Source organism: Histoplasma capsulatum, genomic scaffold, assembly GCF_000149585.1.
Source record: "Histoplasma capsulatum NAm1 scaffold_3 genomic scaffold, whole genome shotgun sequence".
Lineage (NCBI taxonomy): Eukaryota > Fungi > Ascomycota > Eurotiomycetes > Onygenales > Ajellomycetaceae > Histoplasma > Histoplasma mississippiense.
In genome coordinates, this window is record NW_001813980.1 from 1,192,580 (window position 1) to 1,212,954 (window position 20,375).

Here is a 20,375-nt window from a genome sequence, read left to right on the forward strand (position 1 = left end):
GGTCCAGGTTCCTGGAGCGGAGCTCGCTGGCTAGGGCTGACACATCTAGAGCGAAGCTCTCAAGACATGCTACCAATTTGTAAGGCGAAGCCGTACGAAGAAGCTCTTGGGCATGCTATTCTTATTCTTCATCATCGTAACTCTAAGATATGCTGTGCAAGCGGAAACAAGCAGGAGGTGAAGCCCTGTGCGTAGTCATGTGACTACGCGTATGATGGAGCGAAGGCGTGGCACTGCGTGTGGCAGGGCGTAGCACACTTAATCAAAATGTAATACTTGATTAATTGAAATCTCTTACTTTTGATGACAGCTTAAATCTTATTGTCTATGATGGTGATGATAATGAATGCTTTCAATTTATTTCACTTTCTACAAATCAACTATCAACTGCATCTTCACAATTAATATTCTCAAATACAATTGCAAAACTACATCATCAAATTGAAGCAGCAGAGAAGGCTTTACAAGAATGTGAAGAATACTCTTACATCTAAGCAAATGGAATTGAACACACACTGAAAGGGTGAGCTAGCTGCTCATTACCACATAAATAGACATCGGGTTGTCAAATCCTCCCGCAGGCAGGTGCAAGTAGAAGGAGTTCTCACTATAAAGAATGTGAATCACAAGATTGCAACATGTAGGGCTGATGAATCAAAAAAAAAAGTTCAATAAGACTCTTCAGGCAATTGGGATCAAGCCTATGAAATCAACTGCCACTCAATCACAACAAGATAAATCTACTGAATCTCAATCTACAGTGGATTCTACACCTTCTAACAAGCATATAGATGATCTTTATATTATAGATAGACAGGGTGGTGGTTATTAATTAATTTTTGAAGATTGCTATATTCATAATATTTTCTGTACGGTGTGGTTTTCCGTACGCTGTGGCGCACTCACTAATGGTAGTGAGTAGCGCTTGGCACAGTTAATGTTTTTTTTACTTCTTCCTTCAAAAGGATATAGTTATACGAGCTGGAACTATCGTATGAGAGATGAAGCCTAATCGAGGAAGAGCAAACATATTCGTAAAATAAAAACTCCTCGTACTTGTGATTGCCGTAGGTGGTAGAGGAGTTTTTCCGCGCAAGCAGGTGAACATCAGCCACAGGCGGCCAAGCTCAAGCTGCGACACGAAAAGCCAAAACTCGGGGTGAAAGCAAGCATTTTTTGAAACGGCTGCTCCAAACGACGGCTGGGGTGTTGCGCTGCTGCTTGTCATCGCCGCAGCGCGTCCAATAAGAATGAACTCCAGGGCCTCGAGAGCTCGGACGGTGCAAAGCCCAAAGCACGTTTTCTCCAGAGAGAGGCACACTAATAATAGATGCCGAGAGCGTGTTCTTGGATTATTCAGGCAGAAGCATTCCTATCGCCCAGCCCCTTGAAATTAATAATCGACGTCGAATTGACTTCTCGGGTCCCGCATCTCTTCTTCTAACTCAACAGGGACGACGGATAGATTTGTCCGATAGCACGCAAGACGCAAGCAAACGGGGCTTGCTTCTCTGACGCGACGATGCAGCTGGAAGGAGGATGACAGGTTCGACCGATCTCCCCGTCGTATTCGGGGTCGGGGCTCGGCCAGGAGAGTTTTATTGACCGAACAAAGCATGGGCTATATCGCAAGGTTGTTTTATGCAATCGTATAGTACTTTATATGCGCGGGCACTATTTATTTATTTTGCAACGATATCTTCTTCGCAAATACGCACATACGGTACTAGTATGTACTAGTATGTACGGTATGTATTGTGTACGCTGTTATTGAAATATATGATATGTACCGAACGGTGTCATATTTTTTGACTGTGACATTGTCTCGGCTTCGATTGCAAATGGACAAACATGAGAAAAAGGTGGTTTCCGTCCTCCATCATGTACTTTTGACATCTTTGCTTTGCTAAACAGATTGGAACTCGTGCAACCCGCGTATGCCTATTTCTCTTGCTCAACTTATTACAGAGGCCGTTCATCCACATTCTTCGATTCAATCTATCAACACAGGCCCGGCCCACCTCACCGTTTTTGCCAAATCTTACTAATTTATAACAGAAACAGCATTCTGGGCATGGCGAGTTGCGAAGGGAAAAAAGCACCAACGCTGCCAGCTGTGAAGATAGGACAGTTGTGTTCGAGGAATCCTGGTATGCTGGGGTGCTACAGTTTGAGGTATCTCAACATGCCACCGTTTCCGCTGCTCCCCTTTCCTTGGAGACCAGCCAATCCAGTGCTAAACTACGGATCTGTACCCAGGACATCAGAGAGTATGTCCCACGTTGGCTGATCTGGCAATCTGGCAGCAACAGGTTGTTCACACATCCGTCCGATCGCCATCGCATTCAGCCCGAGTGATCAATCAGTGGGTGGCATGTCGGTCCAGAAAGCTAGAAAAAAAAAAAAAAACGGACAATGGCTTCCCGTGTGATGCTCCTTTCGCTTGACGATACAAGCACCGCAGACCAGTTCTCGTCTCGACGGACGTCTTTGATGTTTCACTGTCTATAAGGGAGCTTTTCGAATCCTTGTCCATTCATACCGTGAGATACCAAAGCTCCGTAGCTTTGGAGGTATCGACTCTTATCTATTCTTTGGTGCGCCAAGCACATGCAGGACAATCCGCTGTAGGGTAGCTTCGGTACACTTCTTACAGGATTGATTGGTCCTGGATGGCAGAAATCGAGTCTACGATGCGTAGCTTGGCACCTACAGACAACCCCATGACGGGAAGTGTCGTGGTAGAACTGCACAGGCCCTGCAAGTCTTAACACGATGATTGCAAGAAGACACGACATTGGAGCTACCTATCAGAGGAATCAAAACCGAAACCCTGATATGCTCCAAAAACAAAGCAAAAATTTTTGCGAAGCCGCCGTTGATTGGACTAGCACACCAGGTGAGAAACCGAGAATACTGACGATGGATACAAGTTACTAGTACTTCTTGCTTCCAAGGTCAAAGGCTTACTGAGAGTTTGACAGAGCAGCATATCCAGAAGCTTCTGGGTTGCCGAGTTGATTTCGTTTTCTGCGAGGAAAACACAGCTGGTGGCATATTGATCGAATACTAACTACGTCGTAGATTGGCAGATTGATGAATGATGAACAAGGAACCGAAGACATGAACCGATGTTGATTACTCAGCCAGCCGTCGCCACCGTCGGAAAATCGGGTCCTGGATCTCCCGACGCCCAGCAAAAGCCTGGAAGCCCCCAAGAAATCACCGCCACCAGCCACCAGCCAACCCCCCTCCTCGCAACCCTCACGCCTGGCCAGGTCTGGCCGGGGGGCGTGCATGGGGGACGCATGGCGCATACTTAGGAGTGATATGTTACACACAACCAGTTCAACCACTGACATCTGGCAGTCGAATACCGATCGATCCGTCTGGGAAGAACCTTCCGTTCGCAAGTCTTTTCCTTACTAGCACTGCTAGGCTGTTAACTTAGCTCCTTCACCTTATCCTATCCTTTCTCGGCCAGTTTTCGGGCGCCCCGCGCAACTCGAGCTCTATCGCCAGCTTTTGAACATGGCGTCAAACTACGGAGACCTCACTCACCTCCTGCCGCTGACCTACAAGCATACGATCGCCACCTGGCTGGAGGAGGATTGCCCCAGCTTCGACTATGGTGGCTTCGTCGTCGGGGAAGCTCTCGGCGAAGCGAGGCTGTTGGGGAAAAGCAAGGTATGTATGATATGATATGACCTTTTTTCTACTTGAGAATTGGCCTGTTCCCCAACGCCCCATGGAGCAAAATGCATCTCTGCTCTCGTTGTTGTTCCATATTTTTGGGATCGATATATGACGTTTTACCTGTGGTTTGTTTTCTCCTGGCTTATACACTCCCAAGAGCTGGGAAACTTGCGATAGTTATACCTTTGGTTTCTTGTGTTGTGCTCCTGCCAAGCAAGGCCGGCGATGATCATCGCACGTTTCAGGAGTGGAGGCATATGTTCTATTTTTACCATATCCCGACCCTTTTCGAGCAAAAAATGCTGACTGGAATTTTTATTTGACCCATTTAGGGCGTTGTAGCTGGTGTGCCTTTCTTCGATGAAGTGTTTGCACAGCTAGGTTGCACGTATGAGCCACCCACCATTTTTCTTTATTAACTCTATCCTCTTCCGCCCGTCAAACCCGATGTATATACTCAATCCCGAGAAGCCATATCTAACCTGTATCTGTCTATCAGGGTTGAGTGGAATGTCAAAGAGGGGGAAACGATCGAACCGATCACAGTATGTGCAATCGTTCGCGGCCCAATGCGCAAGATCCTCCTGGGTGAGCGGGTCGCGCTGAACATCCTGGCCCGATGCTCTGGGATTGCTACGAAGTAAACCCTCCCCCTTTCCCCCCAAAACTTCCCTTCCACTTAGCCATGACATAATGGACTTTTCCTCCTCAAAACGAACCCAAACTAAAACAACAATATCAATTCCATCAAGGACATCTACCCTCGTCAAGATCCTCCGCTCCCATGGCTGGAAGGGAATCATCGCCGGAACCCGCAAAAACACCCCGGGCTTCCGGCTCGTGGAGAAATATGGCGTTCTCGTCGGCGGCGCGGACCCGCATCGCCACGACCTCAGCTCCATGACCATGCTCAAGGACAACCATGTCTGGGCCTGCTACAATAAAGGCCAGGCGGCGTCCTCCGTTTCGACCGCGACAATAGCCCAGGCCATCCCCACCGCCGTCGCCGCGGCGCGCGCCGCAGGAGGCTTCTCCATGAAAATCGAAGTCGAGTGCCGCAACATCGAGGAAGCGAATGCCGCCATCGATGCTGGTGCGAATATCATCATGCTTGATAATTTCTCCGCGGCTGAGGTGGGCAAGGCAGCGAAGCTGTTGAAGGACTCATGGACGGCGAAGGGAAAACCGCGCGGCTCGTTTTTGATCGAGGTCAGTGGTGGCCTCAACGAAAGCAATGCGGCGTCCTTCGCGGCTGAGGATGTCGATATTTTGTCCACTAGCAGTATTCATCAGGGGGTTGGGATTGTGGATTTCTCACTGAAGGTCTCTTTGAAGTAGTAGTGAGTGTGCGGATGAGGTTGGGTTTACGGCTTCAGGGATAAGGTTAGAAATAAACGGTGTGCGTTAGATTACCTTACATTGCTTAGTACATACATCTAGCGCGTCAATGGTAGTTCTATTTCATATCTTTGGAATTGTCAATCATTATCGTCGCGTGTGAGATTTGAAAGATGGGCATTTGCATGACAATTAGTGGTACTTCGACGTACTTTGTCCCACATCGATCACTATTCCTCTCAGGATTTGTATTTGGCCAAAAGACCTCCCCTCCCTTAATTTAGTTAGAATGTTAGGTAGCAAATGAAGATTCTGGTTCTGTGCGACCACGTCAATTGATATATCGCTATCTTTAGGAATGTAAGAATAAAAAAAAGTATAGCTAAAATACATACACGTGAATAAAGAAAAGAAAAGGCTCGCGCTTATATAAAGTCTTATTTTTCATCCAAAAAGGTGAAGGAACGAATGTCGTTCTTTCTCCAGGAGAGAAAGGTCAAAAAATGGCCACGAAAAGAAAAAAAAAGAAGAGAAAGGAGAGGAGGTCCGGTGACGGAAATCAAAGATGAAGAAGTAAGGTATCCAAAACAAAACAATAGAGACATTTTATCCCGGAAACATATCATAAGTGACCAAGGTAACTGGGCTGGAAGAAAAAGAAAAATAGAGGAACGATTGGCATGGCAAAATGGACACCAACGCGGCAAGCGCATGATTGAGAACTGAAGTGGGCGTTCTCTTCAGGAAATCCACAGAAGGCATCCAGTAGAAGTAATGGCGTAAGTGTAAGCGTGGCCGGAATTGCCGATCGGGAAAATCGACCAGAATGTAGAGTATCAAACACGCACGTAACAAATGAAATTATGGCGAGTCTGTCTTCGCTACCCCAGGACATGGACGGGAAATATTTATAGAAGTAAGAAGACCGGCATCAAAGGGAATATTCTCCAAAATCACAACATGAGTAGGAGCATGCGGACAGGTCCAGTGGAGCCGAAACAGCGCTATTAGGGGAGTTTACTGAAATGTGAAGACAAAGGAAATAAACAGTGGGTCATGAACATACTGTCTGCGATCAAGATATCATAGATAGCGGTGGTAGAACGGTGTTAGGAGGGAGGGGGAAGAATAAAAAGATATAATGGAGGAAAATATGCACAAATAAGAGAAATGGGAAGGATCAAAAATAAGTTGCGCAACACCTAAGTTGAGGAGCTGAGCTGACAGGGGATATTCGATATATATAAATAAGAAGTAAGGATGGATAGAAACGTTTCACCGATTTCGGCAAAAGAGCCATCTCCACAAAGTTCTCTGGTTTTCTCCAGGTTCGCATCTTTTGTTCGCATTGACTTCGACTTTTGCAACTTCAGTGCCATCATCATCTTCTCTCTTCCCGCTAGGCTGCGGTGGGTTGTTTCGAGGAAGCTCTGTCGTTTCAGATATGCTCTTTTCGCGATGAGCAGTTGAGGGTGGTGATTTATGGCCTGGGTCTGCGGTGTCCCGGTGTTTCACCTTTCGAACACGTTTCGAGATTGCTCGTCCCAGACCTTGCCACTGGTTTGGCTTCTGTGTGGAGTTTCCCGTTGCTTGATCATTGATATTATTGTCCGTAATTTCCCTCTCTTTGGCGGTGAGGGCTGGAGTTCTTGAATGAAAATCAGCCTGTGATGTTAAAATAAGGTCGGGGGAGAACAAGCTCTGAGGTAGAGAATGCGCTTCAATTGATGAATAACCAGGGGTCTGGGGTTGGGCGGGGAATTGTTGGCGATGATGAAGATGCCGCGCTTCCACTACACGACGAATGATTACTGGGAGTAAGTTAGTTTCGCCAAGCACAACCATAAAAAGTACGGGTGAAACAGATATATGCACCACTAAGCCCAGTCTGGCTTTTCTGATCCGAATTATGCAAGATGCAATTCCGGCCACATTCGAAACGTGGAACTTACAAGCAAATGTCTCCTCAATATTTACCATTTCCCTGGCGCTCGTTTCCATAAAGCCACAACCTTTTCTCCTAGCATATTCCAACCCCTGTCTTGCGCTCACCACCCTCGCGTCTTTCAAATCGCATTTATTTCCAGCCACAATCCTTACCGGTGGAGCCATGCCAACGGCAACCTGCTCTCCTGGGTGACGTAGAGGACCCAATTCCTTGATCAATCGCGCATTGGTTTCCAATCGCTGCTCTGCCTCCATGTCGATCATGTCCACGAAGTAGTCCAAAGCCTCCAGTGTAGATGCATTTGTGATATCGTAGACGAGGAGGAATGCATCAGACTTGAGATTCGAGGACGCCCATAGACCACGATATTCTTCTTGGCCAGCTGTATCCGTCAAGGCAAGGAAGTATGGAACACCGTCAACAGTGCGGGTAACGGAATATGAATCCTCTAGCATATATAGGCATGTTGTTAGGAAACCATTTTTTGACTTTCGTATTCATTTCCCTAGAGCGCTTGTAGACGTAATAGTCGAATTCCAGGCGTCAAAGGAGGAAGGCATTGAGGTAGATATTAGGAACTGATGCATACCGATTGTAGGATCATATCTAGGTTACTCCAACACTATGAGCAGCCATCCTTAATATTTAGATAAATTCAACAATTGTGCACATAAACTCACTCATGTGTCCACTGGCTGCGTACCAATCGCAGCGTGATAGATGATTTCCCTACATCCCATAGCCAAAAGCAACATTTAGCAATCAACACCCAACCCATTGTAACATATTTCCTATCCCAGCGTATAACTTTTGATAAAGATCATGAGATCCATCCTTGCCCTCAGTCAAAATATTGCGAGGATGTGAAAAACTTAAAAATTAATAGCTTCTCAGTTAGGCAGGGTATGGAACATACCGCATCCACCATCGCCACAGATAGTAATGGACACCGTCTCCGCCATGGATTTGCAGAACAGTATCAGAGCAAAACTGAATCCGTGAATGGCAAACACGGACGACGGCGTCCCCCACGCTTCGTCTCGTCACCCACGCAATTCGCGATGTTCGCAGGTTCCCGAGGGAGGATATGTCGGATGGCTCGTTTGATAATCGGTTTGCTCAATGCAGGAACCCAATGCGGCGTGGTGACGCCAATTGGCGCAGCACAGGGTATGCCAGGTCGCTAATACTTAGACTGTCGTGGAGGCGCGTCAGACGAAAGAGTCAAAAGCAGCTCAAAGTGTGTACATATTGACCGCCCAGGCGCAATTGGATTGTGGGGTATAAAAACATGATATTTAGAAAAGACAAAGAGACTGACATCAGTAATAAATAATCACCACCCCCTCAGCAAAATGCGGTCCAGGTTTTTAAAAGATTTTTGTTGGCGCTTTTCTTTTTGCTTTGCGGAAGTTAGTTAGATCCTCACATGTGGACGCGCTTTGCCGTTTCTGGAAATTCGCGACATGACCCAGGAGCCTTGGAGGGCTGTCCTCCAAGTTTCATCTCCAGATTGGATGTACCGCTTCTAACATTTCATCCCCTGGAAATGTACTCTACTCTGCTCTTGAGGTTCTAGAACCCGATTACTGTGGATTACCACGCTGTGATGGAAATATTTGTCTCCCGAACAATTTTGGACTGCAAGTCAAAGACACGAGCGCAATCGTGCGATCATAACAAGGATAGGAAATCATCACAAGAAAGATTCTGAGCGGCCACCCTTTTTGGACTCTTATTTTATTTATTATTTGAAATGCGTACATTTTAGTTAGCATGGACCCCGAAACCCACCAAGTCTCAACTGGTGATACTCTCAAACAACCCTCAGGCAAGCTGCTAAGTCTGCATCCTGAATCCCAGTTGATGTAGTAATACAGAATACTGTACTCCGTACAGAAGCTGACATTCTGAAAAGCTGCCTGTTGTCCAATTCCCAAGTTCAAACTTGTATTTCCTGTTTGGATATGGCAAAGCATGTCTAGGTTTGCACAGACATCTCCCAGAATGTTGTGGAACAAACCGAACCTGGCGAACATGCAACTTCGGTTCTGTTCCGACAAAATCGATTCCTACAAGGAGCTGCGTAGTCATACCTATCTTGCGAAAGGCTATTTGCTTTTACTCGTCGACTCAATTCAACACGATTACGCCGGCTAGCATCTTACCTAACACCGTAGGTAAATCAGTGGACAGCTTGATCTGAAACACTCGTCAGAAAACTATGACAATGGTCCTGACATGTCAAATACATTCCTCGACTGGCATATGGAATCCCTCTCCCGCACCCTTCTAATTGTTTATCTGAGCTGAGAGGATTTGGCCATCCTACCATCAGTGATCATTTTGGGGAATTACGGTCCATACGACCTATGCCACTCTTGTATACTCCCCCAGCTCCGAGTAACCTTTACATATCAGGTATTCCCAAAAAGGGATCAACGTCCAGGTCCAGACGTAGAATATTTCCGTTTTGTTTGTTGACAACAGAAGCTGTGGGATGTCTAGGTAAACAGATAGCTACCTTCATTTCGATCATTTAATTTATATTATATTGGTCCCTTTTGACCCATATCCCCTCCATTTGCAAATCGTTGCACATTAATCATATCTCATAATCGCCCCAAAACATATTGAGATTTATCATTATTATTAAAAATAGAGCCTAGACAACCAGATAGCAGAATTGAACAGGCCCCTGCCATCCCCGATTCATTAACCATAGCCATCGTTGTCACCGTGAGTTGTATCGAAAAAAAAAAAAAAAAACGTGTCTGTGAGCTCTCAGAGGACAGTTTCCTACGTCCTGTCCAGGTTTGTCACTCGAAGGTAGTTTTACGGGGCAATGCGGTTATTCGGCTGTTCTTAAATGAAAATATTAGCTGTTAGTCTTCATTATGCGCATGATAGCCTATGGTACAAATCATGCAAGACAGAACCGACACACAACGAAACGGCATATAACGACATATGTACTCACTTGCTTAGCCCACCTCAATCCACAGCTATTACACAAATCCCGACTCCCACTGGGACCCCTCCTCCACTCTGGTGTTGTCTTCGTATGGCACTGCGAGCAGTCTTTCTCAGGCATCTCAACATCCCTTTTCCGCTTTCGCTTCCTTTTCAATGCGGTTAAATAATGCAACTCCTCGACAAGCAACCTGTTGCGTTTTCTCAAATGATCTAGCTCCGTCTGCCAGTTTGTGGCGCGGGTCGGGTTCAGTTCTTCGAAGATGTTGCAGCTTTCTCTAATTTCTTTTTCCACCCACTCTTGTTCCTGCCGGTTGCCGAACCGGGAAGGATCAGAGGAATGTGTATTGAATGTTGCGATATGGGTCGGGTTCGGCCTAAGTAATGGTCGCGTGGCGGTTTGCTGCCTTGTAATAAAGGAGGAGGACGAGGAGGACATGCTATTTTGATTGCTGCGGCTGTGGTCGGCTAAATCTGGAGATGGACGCGAATATAGGTCTGGTGAGACTGGCTGGCGAATCATTAGGGCACTGGAGTCCTTCTTTCGTGTCTTCGCAGTGACCGTATTCGCCCGGAAACCAAATATTGTTCTCCCTAACTTCAGGAGCCGAATCTGTAAAATCAGAAATGTAGGCTTCAAAGCTGCGTCAGGTCCTTCACCTGGGTATATGGTGCTTTGTACTTGTAGTAAATGACCTCGACGATGCTGTAATCCATGTTTACAAGCGACTTGTTTCCCACTCCGCGCAATGCCCAATGCATTCTCAAATTCTGCTCGTGACTCGCCGCTAAGCAGATTCTGGACCTTCTCTCCCACTAACTCTTCAGACGGCCTATCCAGAAAAGCGCTTCCGCTGGACGAAACAAAAAGTAAAATTCCCGAAGGTGAGATCTTCGCCAAAATCTCGCCCTCGTTCATGCCACTATTCTTCATTAACTCATCGCGGGAGATGGCAAAGACCACCAGCAGTTTTCCGAGAAAAGCTATATATTTCTTTTTTTGCGGAGACTCAATGTATACCGAACCCAGACTTTCGAACCATGTGTAGCCGCTTTTCTTTCTTCGAATGCGATAGAGGAGATTCACGACTGAACCTGGCTCACAGCTCCTAATCTCCCTTATCACAGTAACTATATCACTAGGATGACAGATTGAGGATAGAGTTGATCCATTCAGTTCTTTAGATTCGTATTCCAGAATCGTGGACGCTGACGGTGTGAAGTATAAAAATACCCCAGTTTCTGATATTATGTGGAATAAGAATTCCGAGCTTCCTAGAAGCGCTTTTTCCCAAGGGTTTTCAAAAGAGAAACGTCTTAGGTGCTTAGCTTTAGCGGTAGTGACGATGTCACGATTTGGATATTCGAAGGATAAGTGTTTATTTTGCGAACCGGTTAAGACTCCTTGGTCGTATATATTTGGTGAAAGCTCCATTCTTCGGTAGTCAATTATATACGACCCATCTGGTAGCTTGGGGTCAGCAAATGTAGAAATCGGGATGGGAAAACTTACCAAAGTTTTTCCCGGTGACGACCTGTGGAGAATCTACCAGATCTACCTGAAACCCAACATAATAGTTATACTCTTCCGAAAGCCACTGGATAGGGACTACGGAAAGGAGATTTAGAAAGGGTTGTCCTCCTTTTCGGTAGTTGACCAGACACCCTTGAGCCTCAGATCTAGTGTTTACTTTGCGTTTCAAGTAGCGGATTACCCTATCACCAGAGGATCTTCGTTTCAAACCATGTCCGATGACCCCAGTTGGTTCCTGAAGAAAACGACAGTCACGTCCGATTGTTTCCTCGTGTGAGTAGCCAGTCAATCGGCGAAATGCATCAGAAGTATATATAATAGGACAACCACGGTCTGTAACTTGACATATGACAAAGGCGCAGGACATGTCAATGGCTCCAAGACTGATTTCAGGGTTCGGTCGGGTTGTTACACATTTCTACTAGTGAGTACCATTAGCAACAAATCAGGTACTCGGTCTTTAGTTCGGGCAAGGTGACCTACTAAAGCATCTATAGCATTGGGGTCGCCTGTTGGTTCCTCAGTTGGGTATTGGTATGCAACATTTTCGGAGAATGTCTCTGGGAGAAAATTTGAGTCATGCTTCTCCTTAATATTGAAATCAATGTTATGAAATATCTTTAGGTTGGGTAAGATGCCTACACCAGGGCTGTTGAAGTTGTTTCCCATAGTCGAACGTGACATCCAATTTCGGTATTGATGTGATACCAGGTCTGGCTCTTTCATTGGTTCGGACACACGGAATCCGGAACCAGGCTGTAAGGCCTGCCCTTGGTGTTCATAAAGGGAACAAGACTGAGGTTGCAGATTCTTTCTAGGCTTTCTGAGATCGAGCTGTAGCAACCTTTGAGCCACGTACGGAGGTTTGTTACTCTGGAGGTTGCGCCATTTTTGCAATCTCCATTGTTGAAATGGGTCGGCCAAAAGTTTTGGATCACGCAAGTGAGGGTGTCTATGATTTACCGCCGGGAAGTCTCTTGCAACTAATGCAGGCACGCTCAAAAAGCGCGAAGGGCTACGTTGCGTGAGAGCAACGGACTCTACGTTGGAATATCCAACGTGGTTCCAACCACCCTCTGATGAAGGAGATATACCAGGTAGGGGAGTCCCGGCGTTCGCAAGCGGATAGGAGGTAGGAGAGATGTTGTATAAATCAAAAACGCCGTTTAGGCTTAACCCGCCCAGAATATGAGTAGAAGCATGGGATGTGTCCAGATCTACTCCAGTACCACCCGCCAAGGCCTGAAAACATTCAAGGTGCGTTGACGGCTCAAAATTAGTGTATTCGAGTGGCGTCGACGTCATTTCCAACATCATGTTCTGCGGCATCTGGTAATTTAGAGGCTGAATGTAATTCTCTCTATGCAGATCCTGACTTTTGCTTTCAATTGTGTCCTCCTCGTCTAGTGGTTGAACTCTCTCAAAATTCCAGTTCCTAGCGAGATCGGGTGCATTGGAATGAAGACCTGAGATAGAAGGGTCAGTGTATTCCTTCATTCGGTTTTCCAAAATGTCATGGCTAGTGTGAAAGCCCTCACTTTGATCCATTGACCCAGCACTGATATAAGGAAGAATAGAGGAGAATCGTGCATATGCATAAAAGGATAAGCAGGAGGAATAGTCTTGTTAATCCGTTGTAACTGTGTAAGTTAGCTGCCCACTTTAAACGATCAAGATCGTTAAGAAAAGTTGGCCTTATCACATCCTAAGTGCTGTAACAGTCGACCTAATCTGGCGATACGACAGCTTAGAACCCATCCCCTCTCATAGGCTAGGGGTTCAGTGAACCAAATTTCATTCTGAAGGAAACGAGGTTGATGGCAAATGTGTGTTCCTTTTCTCTGCTTTAAATCATGAGAAAATCAGAAGTACGTTGGCGATGAGTAACGTAGATATTGAAATCTAGCAAATTTGGTAAAACCTAATACATTGCAATTAAGGACCACACAAAATAACATAAATGAGATTATGGTAGGCCTTCAGGGGCTTTATAAAATATGAGAGATTAACTGTAAAGTAATCCTTTTGTCGCAAAACGCGGCGCAGAGTGTGAATCCCAGCAGGAATAAAATTAGTTCCACAAAGCAAAGGATAATTGCTATGGGTCAACAGCCACAGTAACTGACAACCCAGTTCTATGGGGTATTGTTGGATGGCCTAGTCAGTCATCAGCAGGAATTTTGAAGAACCAAATGAAGGCTATCAATTGGCAGGTATCATGACAGCGTTAAACGAATATAGATAATGCTACTGCATACTATGCATTGGCCATGTACGGCACAATTTTTCTGACAGATGTAATCCAGGTTTAGAAGTCTTGCTGTTGTGGCCTCTTTGATCCGGGGTGGTCGTGGTGGAGATCATACCTGCCAGATGCCATACCTGAGGAATCCCGCAACGAACGTGGAGGAGGGTCTAAGAGAGGCCCGTATCATCAAGGTGTGCCTATTGTTACCGCATGGATTATCCATGTTGCGTACAAGCTCAAAAAGGCGTGTCAGACACTAGAGTCGCACAATATGGCACGGATTAGTTTCCGAGCCCTCGATTCGCATTCGCATAGGTGGAGTACGAAAGAAAGGGGTAATCATAAAATTGATGGTAGAAAAAAGATGAGAAACACGTCAATCATCACTGCACAGCTTGGGATGCCAACTGACATGACAGGCCGGAAAGGCAGAATGCTGTTCAATGCGAATAAAAAGTTGGCGCCGTGTGTCCCTCCCTAGCCACAAATTGTAGTCCTCAACCAACTGAATTCACACGGCGGAATAAGGCTCCTAAAGTTGCGGCCATCAAATGCGAATCATCCCATGCTTGAAGTTAGTTCTCTCAATAGGAAATATAGAAAAATCATTTTCAAATACATTTTCGGCCACAGGGAAAGATTCTTGTTTGGCGTTTTGGACAATATTCTCCGAAATACAACAACCTCAAATTTTTGGGGATACGGAGAAATTGCAGATTTGAAATGGACCACCCTTCATGACCAAGGCCAAAAGGACACACAAAAGGCCTTCCGTTGTAGCACACCTGTAAGAATGGATGGACAAGTTTGACCTGTTGAGTATTCCTGAAGGGGATAGCAAAGGGCTGGACTACAACAAAAGTGGGCTCTTAAACTTGGGTAGGCTGCATCCTGCGTCTTGCAGCTACGTCAAGTAAAAAGAATAATTCAAAGACATAGTGGCGCTGACAGGTTGCCTGCATGGCGATCAACTCGTTGCAATCTCTGAGTATGAGGAAGTAAGTCGCAACCGTGCGGAGTTAACTTCTGGCTTCCCAGCTCCAGCTGGTTTGATCTGCTTAAACACTGCTTAATCTGGACTGCTATAGATTGGAATTCAACTGCCAACCTCCATTGTTGGCTTTGTTCCAACGTTTTGTTTGTGGAGAGGGACGCAGGGAGCAAACAATACTCCAAGCGAGCACCGGGCCCACAACCATCGTCCACAGAAATAAAAGCATACTTGTAGTTAGAATCAAAGTATCTGCGGCAGCTGGAGCTCCGTCAGTAGTGGGAGAAGCTGTACAGTCTATCCCAATCGAGACGCGCAAGCCCGGATAGACACAAGAAAGACATCATTCCCAATAGCTGGCGGGATATTCGTCTTGCACGACAGAATGGCTTCCACGATATTGACGTGTTTCTTGCGCGGACACAAAGGACACGTTTGCTTCCGGTATTGTCAGCTTGTAAGAATAAAATGAATCGACAATGCGTGGTGGTACTGTACAACTTGGTGTGGCATGAAGTCCAATGTTACATCATGTTTGAGACGTCACTATCGGATTTAATTATCCCCGCTCATACAGGCCCTGAGCATGACCGATATATTTCCGAATGCTTGAACCTCGAAGTTTGTATAGACAAGCCCTTTGTTTTTGTAAATTAGGTGCGCATCAGAGGGCGACACACTAGAATACCAGAGCAAAGAACCAATACGACACCTGAAAAGCAATCCTCATCTTTTCTCTTCTCATGCACAGCCAGCAAAGTTGTTGTTAGTCTCAACGCCATAACATCACGCTCGCCTATTCTTCCTTTCGCCAACATGAGATCGATGTAAATATCTGCAGCTGGACTGTCGGGATATGGATGAGTGGGTTGAATATATGCACCAACGAAGAAGAAATAGACGTGCTTGTGAAGGAGAACGCAAAGATTATAACCACCAAAAAAGTAATTATTGAAAATATAATACTTACTGTACTGGGCCATAAGTATTGGCAATCCCCACTACTGTTCCGCCACAAAAAGGCACCATGATTGTGGTAAGGGTTGCCAATATATGTATATGGCCTGGCATTGTGCCTACCTTTGATTTTCGTTAATTTTCACTTCTCTCAATTCCCCTCATTCGTTTTCTGGGAGGGAAACTCTGCGCAACATGCACATCCACTTAAAATACAACATTACGATTTAAAGGAAACATGGAAGTTGCTCGGCTGGGTTGAGAAAGCAAGATGTGGTGAGGCTGCAAGAGAGCGAATGTCCCTTTCTCTATATTGAGTTTATATTTGCGTGTATACATACACTTGCATTCTGTTTATTCTGTGTCCAGGCTTGCGAAAAGGAAGAATTGAAACATTCTAATATTTCTTTATTCTAATATTAGAGGGCCAGGGGGCTATTATAAAAACAACAAAAGTTGAAAAACTCAAGTATTCACAAACATGAAAAACATGCGCATTAGGGGGTTATAATACATACGCAAAATACCTTCTATGGTTCTCAAGCAATAAAATATTATTCACAAAGCGAGTATGAGAGAGTGAAAAGGATCTCTAGACAGTGCTCCCGGATGTGGCGAGTAGAAGATGTGGAGAGGCCGTGAAGAGGTGGTGCTATATATTACACAGAGGACCGGGGAGACAGACGGCAAACCAGTCATGGTAGTTACCAATCAACGCGGTAAGTTGATAGCTTAAGATCCTGTTGAAAAAGGGCGAAAGAGGCGGCCATCGCCTTTGTGTTTTGAGGGTTGCGGAGTCGACCCAGGAATACATGCTCCTCCACCGAACGCTCTATCTGCTGCAGCAATCCACAACTTGGTTATATCAAAGACCATATCCCGCGTTTGCCAGATGCGGCAACCAGCGGCCAGGTAGACGAATTGGAGAGGGATCCGTTTCTCGTCTTTAGGGTCAATAGCGTTGCGGTAATTAATACGGGCGCCCTCGCCATCTCGAACAGTTCGAGCCAATATATACTGTCCGGTTCGATAGATATCACCCAAATCAGTACCTGCCCATTTGCGTTTTTCCTGGGGCGAAGCATAGAGATCGAAGACCATCGAAGCTGTCTCATATATTCGCTGGTAGGTGAGGACTTGCGCGCCTTTGACTCCACCCACAGCTTGCATGGGTCCCTCACGGGGAAGTCCGCCCACAGCAATGGTTCGAACACCAGCCTTCTGCATGAGGTTCGCGAAAAGGGCGCAGGTAGATCCACAAGTGCCATCCGTGAGGAGGACTATGTCATCCAGTTTGAAAACTTCATTGAACGCGTTGGCACGGCCCAAATACCCGGTTACGACGATTCCTCCAGATCCTCGTCGGCTAGTGTCTTCGTTGTTCAAATCCCAGCGTGCTGGATGGCTAAACTTGAATCCATCCACCTGAACCGGGCCATAGAAATCATCCCAGCTTTTGAACTTCTTATTATCCAGATTAACATAGGAATCAAGGTCATAAAGGCCATCCCTCTCATTTCTGTCGCTGGAGGTTTCCTTCCCGTCGTTGAGCATATTTTGGACCTTTTCTCCAATGATGTCAAGTTGCTCATGAGCGCGGATATTAAACGCATCGTCTACTTCACCATTTGGAATGAGCTAGAAAGGGCACGTGAGTTTATTGACATGGAACGTATCGCAAGCACCAGACTATTGCTACGAACCTGCTTGAACATATCATAGCCCAGTAGAATCGTTCCACCTCCATTACCCGTAACGTCAACAATCAACTTCTTTTTTCCGGCTTTCTTGCATTCAGACAGAAATTTTTCGATAGTCTCCTGGAAAGCAACACTTCCTTGAGCACCAGAACCTTCGAAGGAAGAGGCAGACAAAACAGCGACATCGCCGTGGTCGCCATCGAGGAAGTAACCCCCAATATCCCCACCTGCCTGATCGATAACAGGATTGGGATACAAGGGTCGCGAGTTTTCGCTAGCACGAGGCGCTACCTCCGGGTTCATCGGGGCATCCTTCCAGATATCATCTCTCCTCGATTTTTTGAATGGAAATCCAAGTTTAGAACTGCAGAATTTCTCGTAGAAGCTCTTTCCATCTACGACATCAGTAAACGGAGCACTAAATGAGGCCCTGTTCTCATATTTGTTGACAGTGCCATTTTCGAATTTGAAGGTGATAGACGGCCCCGTGTAGACGCCAATTTGGCCATAGAAACCGCCATAGCCTCCATTGGCATCCGTTGGGATGGACCAGAAAAGATCATTGTAGAGAGCGTCTGGGTCTTGGTTTGAGCCCTCGTATGATAATTTTCTCAGCCATTCTGTAGCATCTTCGCCGTCGATCTCTTCAATTGGAGACGGAGTAAATTTGGGATCGGTGATGTTGAGATCATCTAGACTAGCCTATCAGTATCATATATGTCGAAGATTGTGAAGAGAATATAACTGAATGTAGTTATATAGGGGTTGACTGACAGAAAGAATAAATTTTCGGGAGACTCTTTCCATCTTTCGAGACCGAGACAATTGGCCCCGCCCTGCTGCGGCGAAATCGGAAAACGTTTGCAGCATCGAGTTGTAAGTTGAAGTGTCCATCATGCGTAGTCCTTGCCAGCGCAGACAAGTCACTCTGGAAGTCGTATTCATTCTTGTATTTACCCTTAGAAACCTTCCTACGGATCTTTGCCAGCTCACCAACCAGGTCTGACGCCGGTAGCAGATAGCCGGATGGGGGATCTTTGAGGAAGTCTATCGTGCTTTGCCATTTCCAGAATGAAGTAAGGCCACCCACTAGCCGAAGAGCATCACCTCTATCGATGGGGATGGAAACCAAGCAGTCGTGTGCGAGCTGTGCCGACACGAAGAATGGTCCTTAACGAATGGCACAGCAGTCAGTAAGTGGTTAGCCAGACAGGACAACTAGGAGAGCGTATAGAAGGGAGGCTGCACCCTCTGAATCCTCAGCAGACTGTTCGTCATATGCGTCGGCCACTTTTTTGCAAGGTTCGACTGCTCGTTTCTCTAATGTGAGTGCATCGGAGGATGGTTGGCCAAATCCCACAGATGCAACTGCCAATAAAGAGAGGGACGTGAAGATATGTCCCAGGGCCCTCATCCTCACACTGAAAACGAGGATTGCCTTTTAAGAGTATGTTGTTCGCGTACTGTTGAAGAAAAGGAGCCTCATAAATATACACAACAAGAAATATAAAGAAAGACGACAAAAAACTAAAGGAATATTATTTTGATCAACAAAAAGGAAATCCTCTCGAACGAAAGGACACACCCCTAGAGAGAGAGGAGGGAAGGGGGGAAGGAGGGGAGCAACGAAAATGAAAACATGGGTGAGAAACTACGGACACTCGGCTCATATATATCAGAAGATAGGAGGAGCATGCCCAGGTGGTCTCCCCTGTCCATGGACTCCACCCATTCCGCAGCCCTTGGTTTTCCAGTCAGAAACCTCAGATCGGTCCTCAAAGAATCTCTCCATTGGGAGAACAAGCAAAATGAACTAAATCCACAACGGGCCCGCTCCAGTGGCTAGGCAACACGGGGGCGAAGGCCGAAACAGCGAACAGTTTCCCGCGACATCAAAGCACCACTGGCCAGCTAGCCCCAAAACCCAAAACGGGCCCAGCAATTCACAGGCCAGGCTAAGAAATTGAAATGCGCTTGGTGATGGGCGCCAGGGTGAGGAAGACGCCGTTACGGAGCCTTGGCCTCATGGCTGAAGCAGGGCTGTGGTCTGTCACCTGTGGGCGCTGGGCATATCCCTGTGAGGCAAGGGAGGCTTTGCTGGCTCACGCACGACGACGGGGTGAGCCACTCCACAGCAGTGAGTTAGCGTGACATTTTGGCAGGTTCAGCTTTGTTTGCTCGATGATGCCCGACGTTGCCTGACGTTGCTGGACTGTATGTCAGTGTGATATTAGTAGTTATCATACAAAATATATCATTCAAGGACTAAAAGTTATAGGAATCTTTATGGATAATAAACATGAACCTTTTAAAAGGTAATTCATTCCCCATATAAAATTATTTATAATCACTGACATATATTTTAGTTAACTATACAATTATATTTGGAAATTTTAGGTGGTACATTTATAATTAATGGAAAACTAACTAGCCATTGTCATATAACAACGGAGTCGGGTATAAAGGTCGTAGTAAGGATTTTAAATACTCCTTGTTCTCAGCTTCTTCGAATCTTCGTATTCTATCCCCATATCAACGCTAGTGGGAGCGAGTGATTTAAAAATAGGAACACACTCCTGTTGGCGTCAACTTAACCTGCCACTAGCCAGCATCATGGGGTCGCCCGTTGGAGAGAGTTCCGGACGCAGGCGATGAGCGATGAGATGAACATTGGAATTTATACATGTTGCAAGTGATGTGCGCATCAATGGATGTTACCTTGGAAAGACGGAACAAATGTTCTATATAGTCATTTACTAGCATCTATCTCTATTTCACAACACACAGTTGAAGAAGTCACCACAGAGGAGACAATGTGGCCTCCGCAGTAGTTAGCGCCGTCAATCACCAGGAGCGCTGCGCTATCGTTGCTAATCGCAATTTTGCTTGGTGCTCTTCAGCCTTGGCGCATCCTATCTTGGTCCTTATCTCTCGTGGAAAGCGCCTACGCCTGTATGGGATAACATGCGTATGACTGTGTGCTGGGGAGA

General features: G+C 46.1%; 6 protein-coding genes across 6 annotated transcripts; 3 read left to right on the forward strand and 3 right to left on the reverse strand.

Annotated features, from left to right (window-relative positions):
* Window positions 1-1,616: 1,616 nt before the first annotated feature.
* On the forward strand, window positions 1,617-2,048 carry HCAG_03496 (predicted protein; the record flags this gene model as incomplete). Its single annotated transcript, XM_001541349.1, has 3 exons — window positions 1,617-1,633; window positions 1,741-1,748; window positions 1,915-2,048. 3 exons carry the CDS (start codon window positions 1,617-1,619, stop codon window positions 2,046-2,048), a joined length of 159 nt encoding a protein of 52 aa, XP_001541399.1.
* Window positions 2,049-3,531: 1,483 nt separating this feature from the next.
* On the forward strand, window positions 3,532-5,034 carry HCAG_03497 (hypothetical protein; the record flags this gene model as incomplete). The annotated part of the gene is made up of 4 exons (XM_001541350.1): window positions 3,532-3,687; window positions 4,029-4,084; window positions 4,196-4,336; window positions 4,449-5,034. 4 exons carry the CDS (start codon window positions 3,532-3,534, stop codon window positions 5,032-5,034), a joined length of 939 nt encoding a protein of 312 aa, XP_001541400.1.
* Window positions 5,035-6,309: 1,275 nt separating this feature from the next.
* Window positions 6,310-7,944, reverse strand: HCAG_03498 (conserved hypothetical protein; the record flags this gene model as incomplete). Its single annotated transcript, XM_001541351.1, has 3 exons — window positions 6,310-6,827; window positions 6,987-7,430; window positions 7,899-7,944. The coding sequence occupies 3 exons, from the start codon at window positions 7,942-7,944 to the stop codon at window positions 6,310-6,312; spliced, it is 1,008 nt and encodes a 335-aa protein (XP_001541401.1).
* Window positions 7,945-9,817: 1,873 nt separating this feature from the next.
* HCAG_03499 (predicted protein) lies at window positions 9,818-12,794 on the reverse strand (the record flags this gene model as incomplete). Its single annotated transcript, XM_001541352.1, has 4 exons — window positions 9,818-9,841; window positions 9,963-11,419; window positions 11,469-11,724; window positions 11,973-12,794. The coding sequence occupies 4 exons, from the start codon at window positions 12,792-12,794 to the stop codon at window positions 9,818-9,820; spliced, it is 2,559 nt and encodes an 852-aa protein (XP_001541402.1).
* Window positions 12,795-13,342: 548 nt separating this feature from the next.
* On the forward strand, window positions 13,343-14,218 carry HCAG_03500 (predicted protein; the record flags this gene model as incomplete). The annotated part of the gene is made up of 3 exons (XM_001541353.1): window positions 13,343-13,357; window positions 13,655-13,702; window positions 13,802-14,218. 3 exons carry the CDS (start codon window positions 13,343-13,345, stop codon window positions 14,216-14,218), a joined length of 480 nt encoding a protein of 159 aa, XP_001541403.1.
* A 2,199-nt stretch (window positions 14,219-16,417) lies between these two features.
* Window positions 16,418-18,799, reverse strand: HCAG_03501 (predicted protein; the record flags this gene model as incomplete). Its single annotated transcript, XM_001541354.1, has 4 exons — window positions 16,418-17,323; window positions 17,389-18,077; window positions 18,160-18,555; window positions 18,634-18,799. The coding sequence occupies 4 exons, from the start codon at window positions 18,797-18,799 to the stop codon at window positions 16,418-16,420; spliced, it is 2,157 nt and encodes a 718-aa protein (XP_001541404.1).
* Between the last annotated feature and the right edge of the window lie 1,576 nt (window positions 18,800-20,375).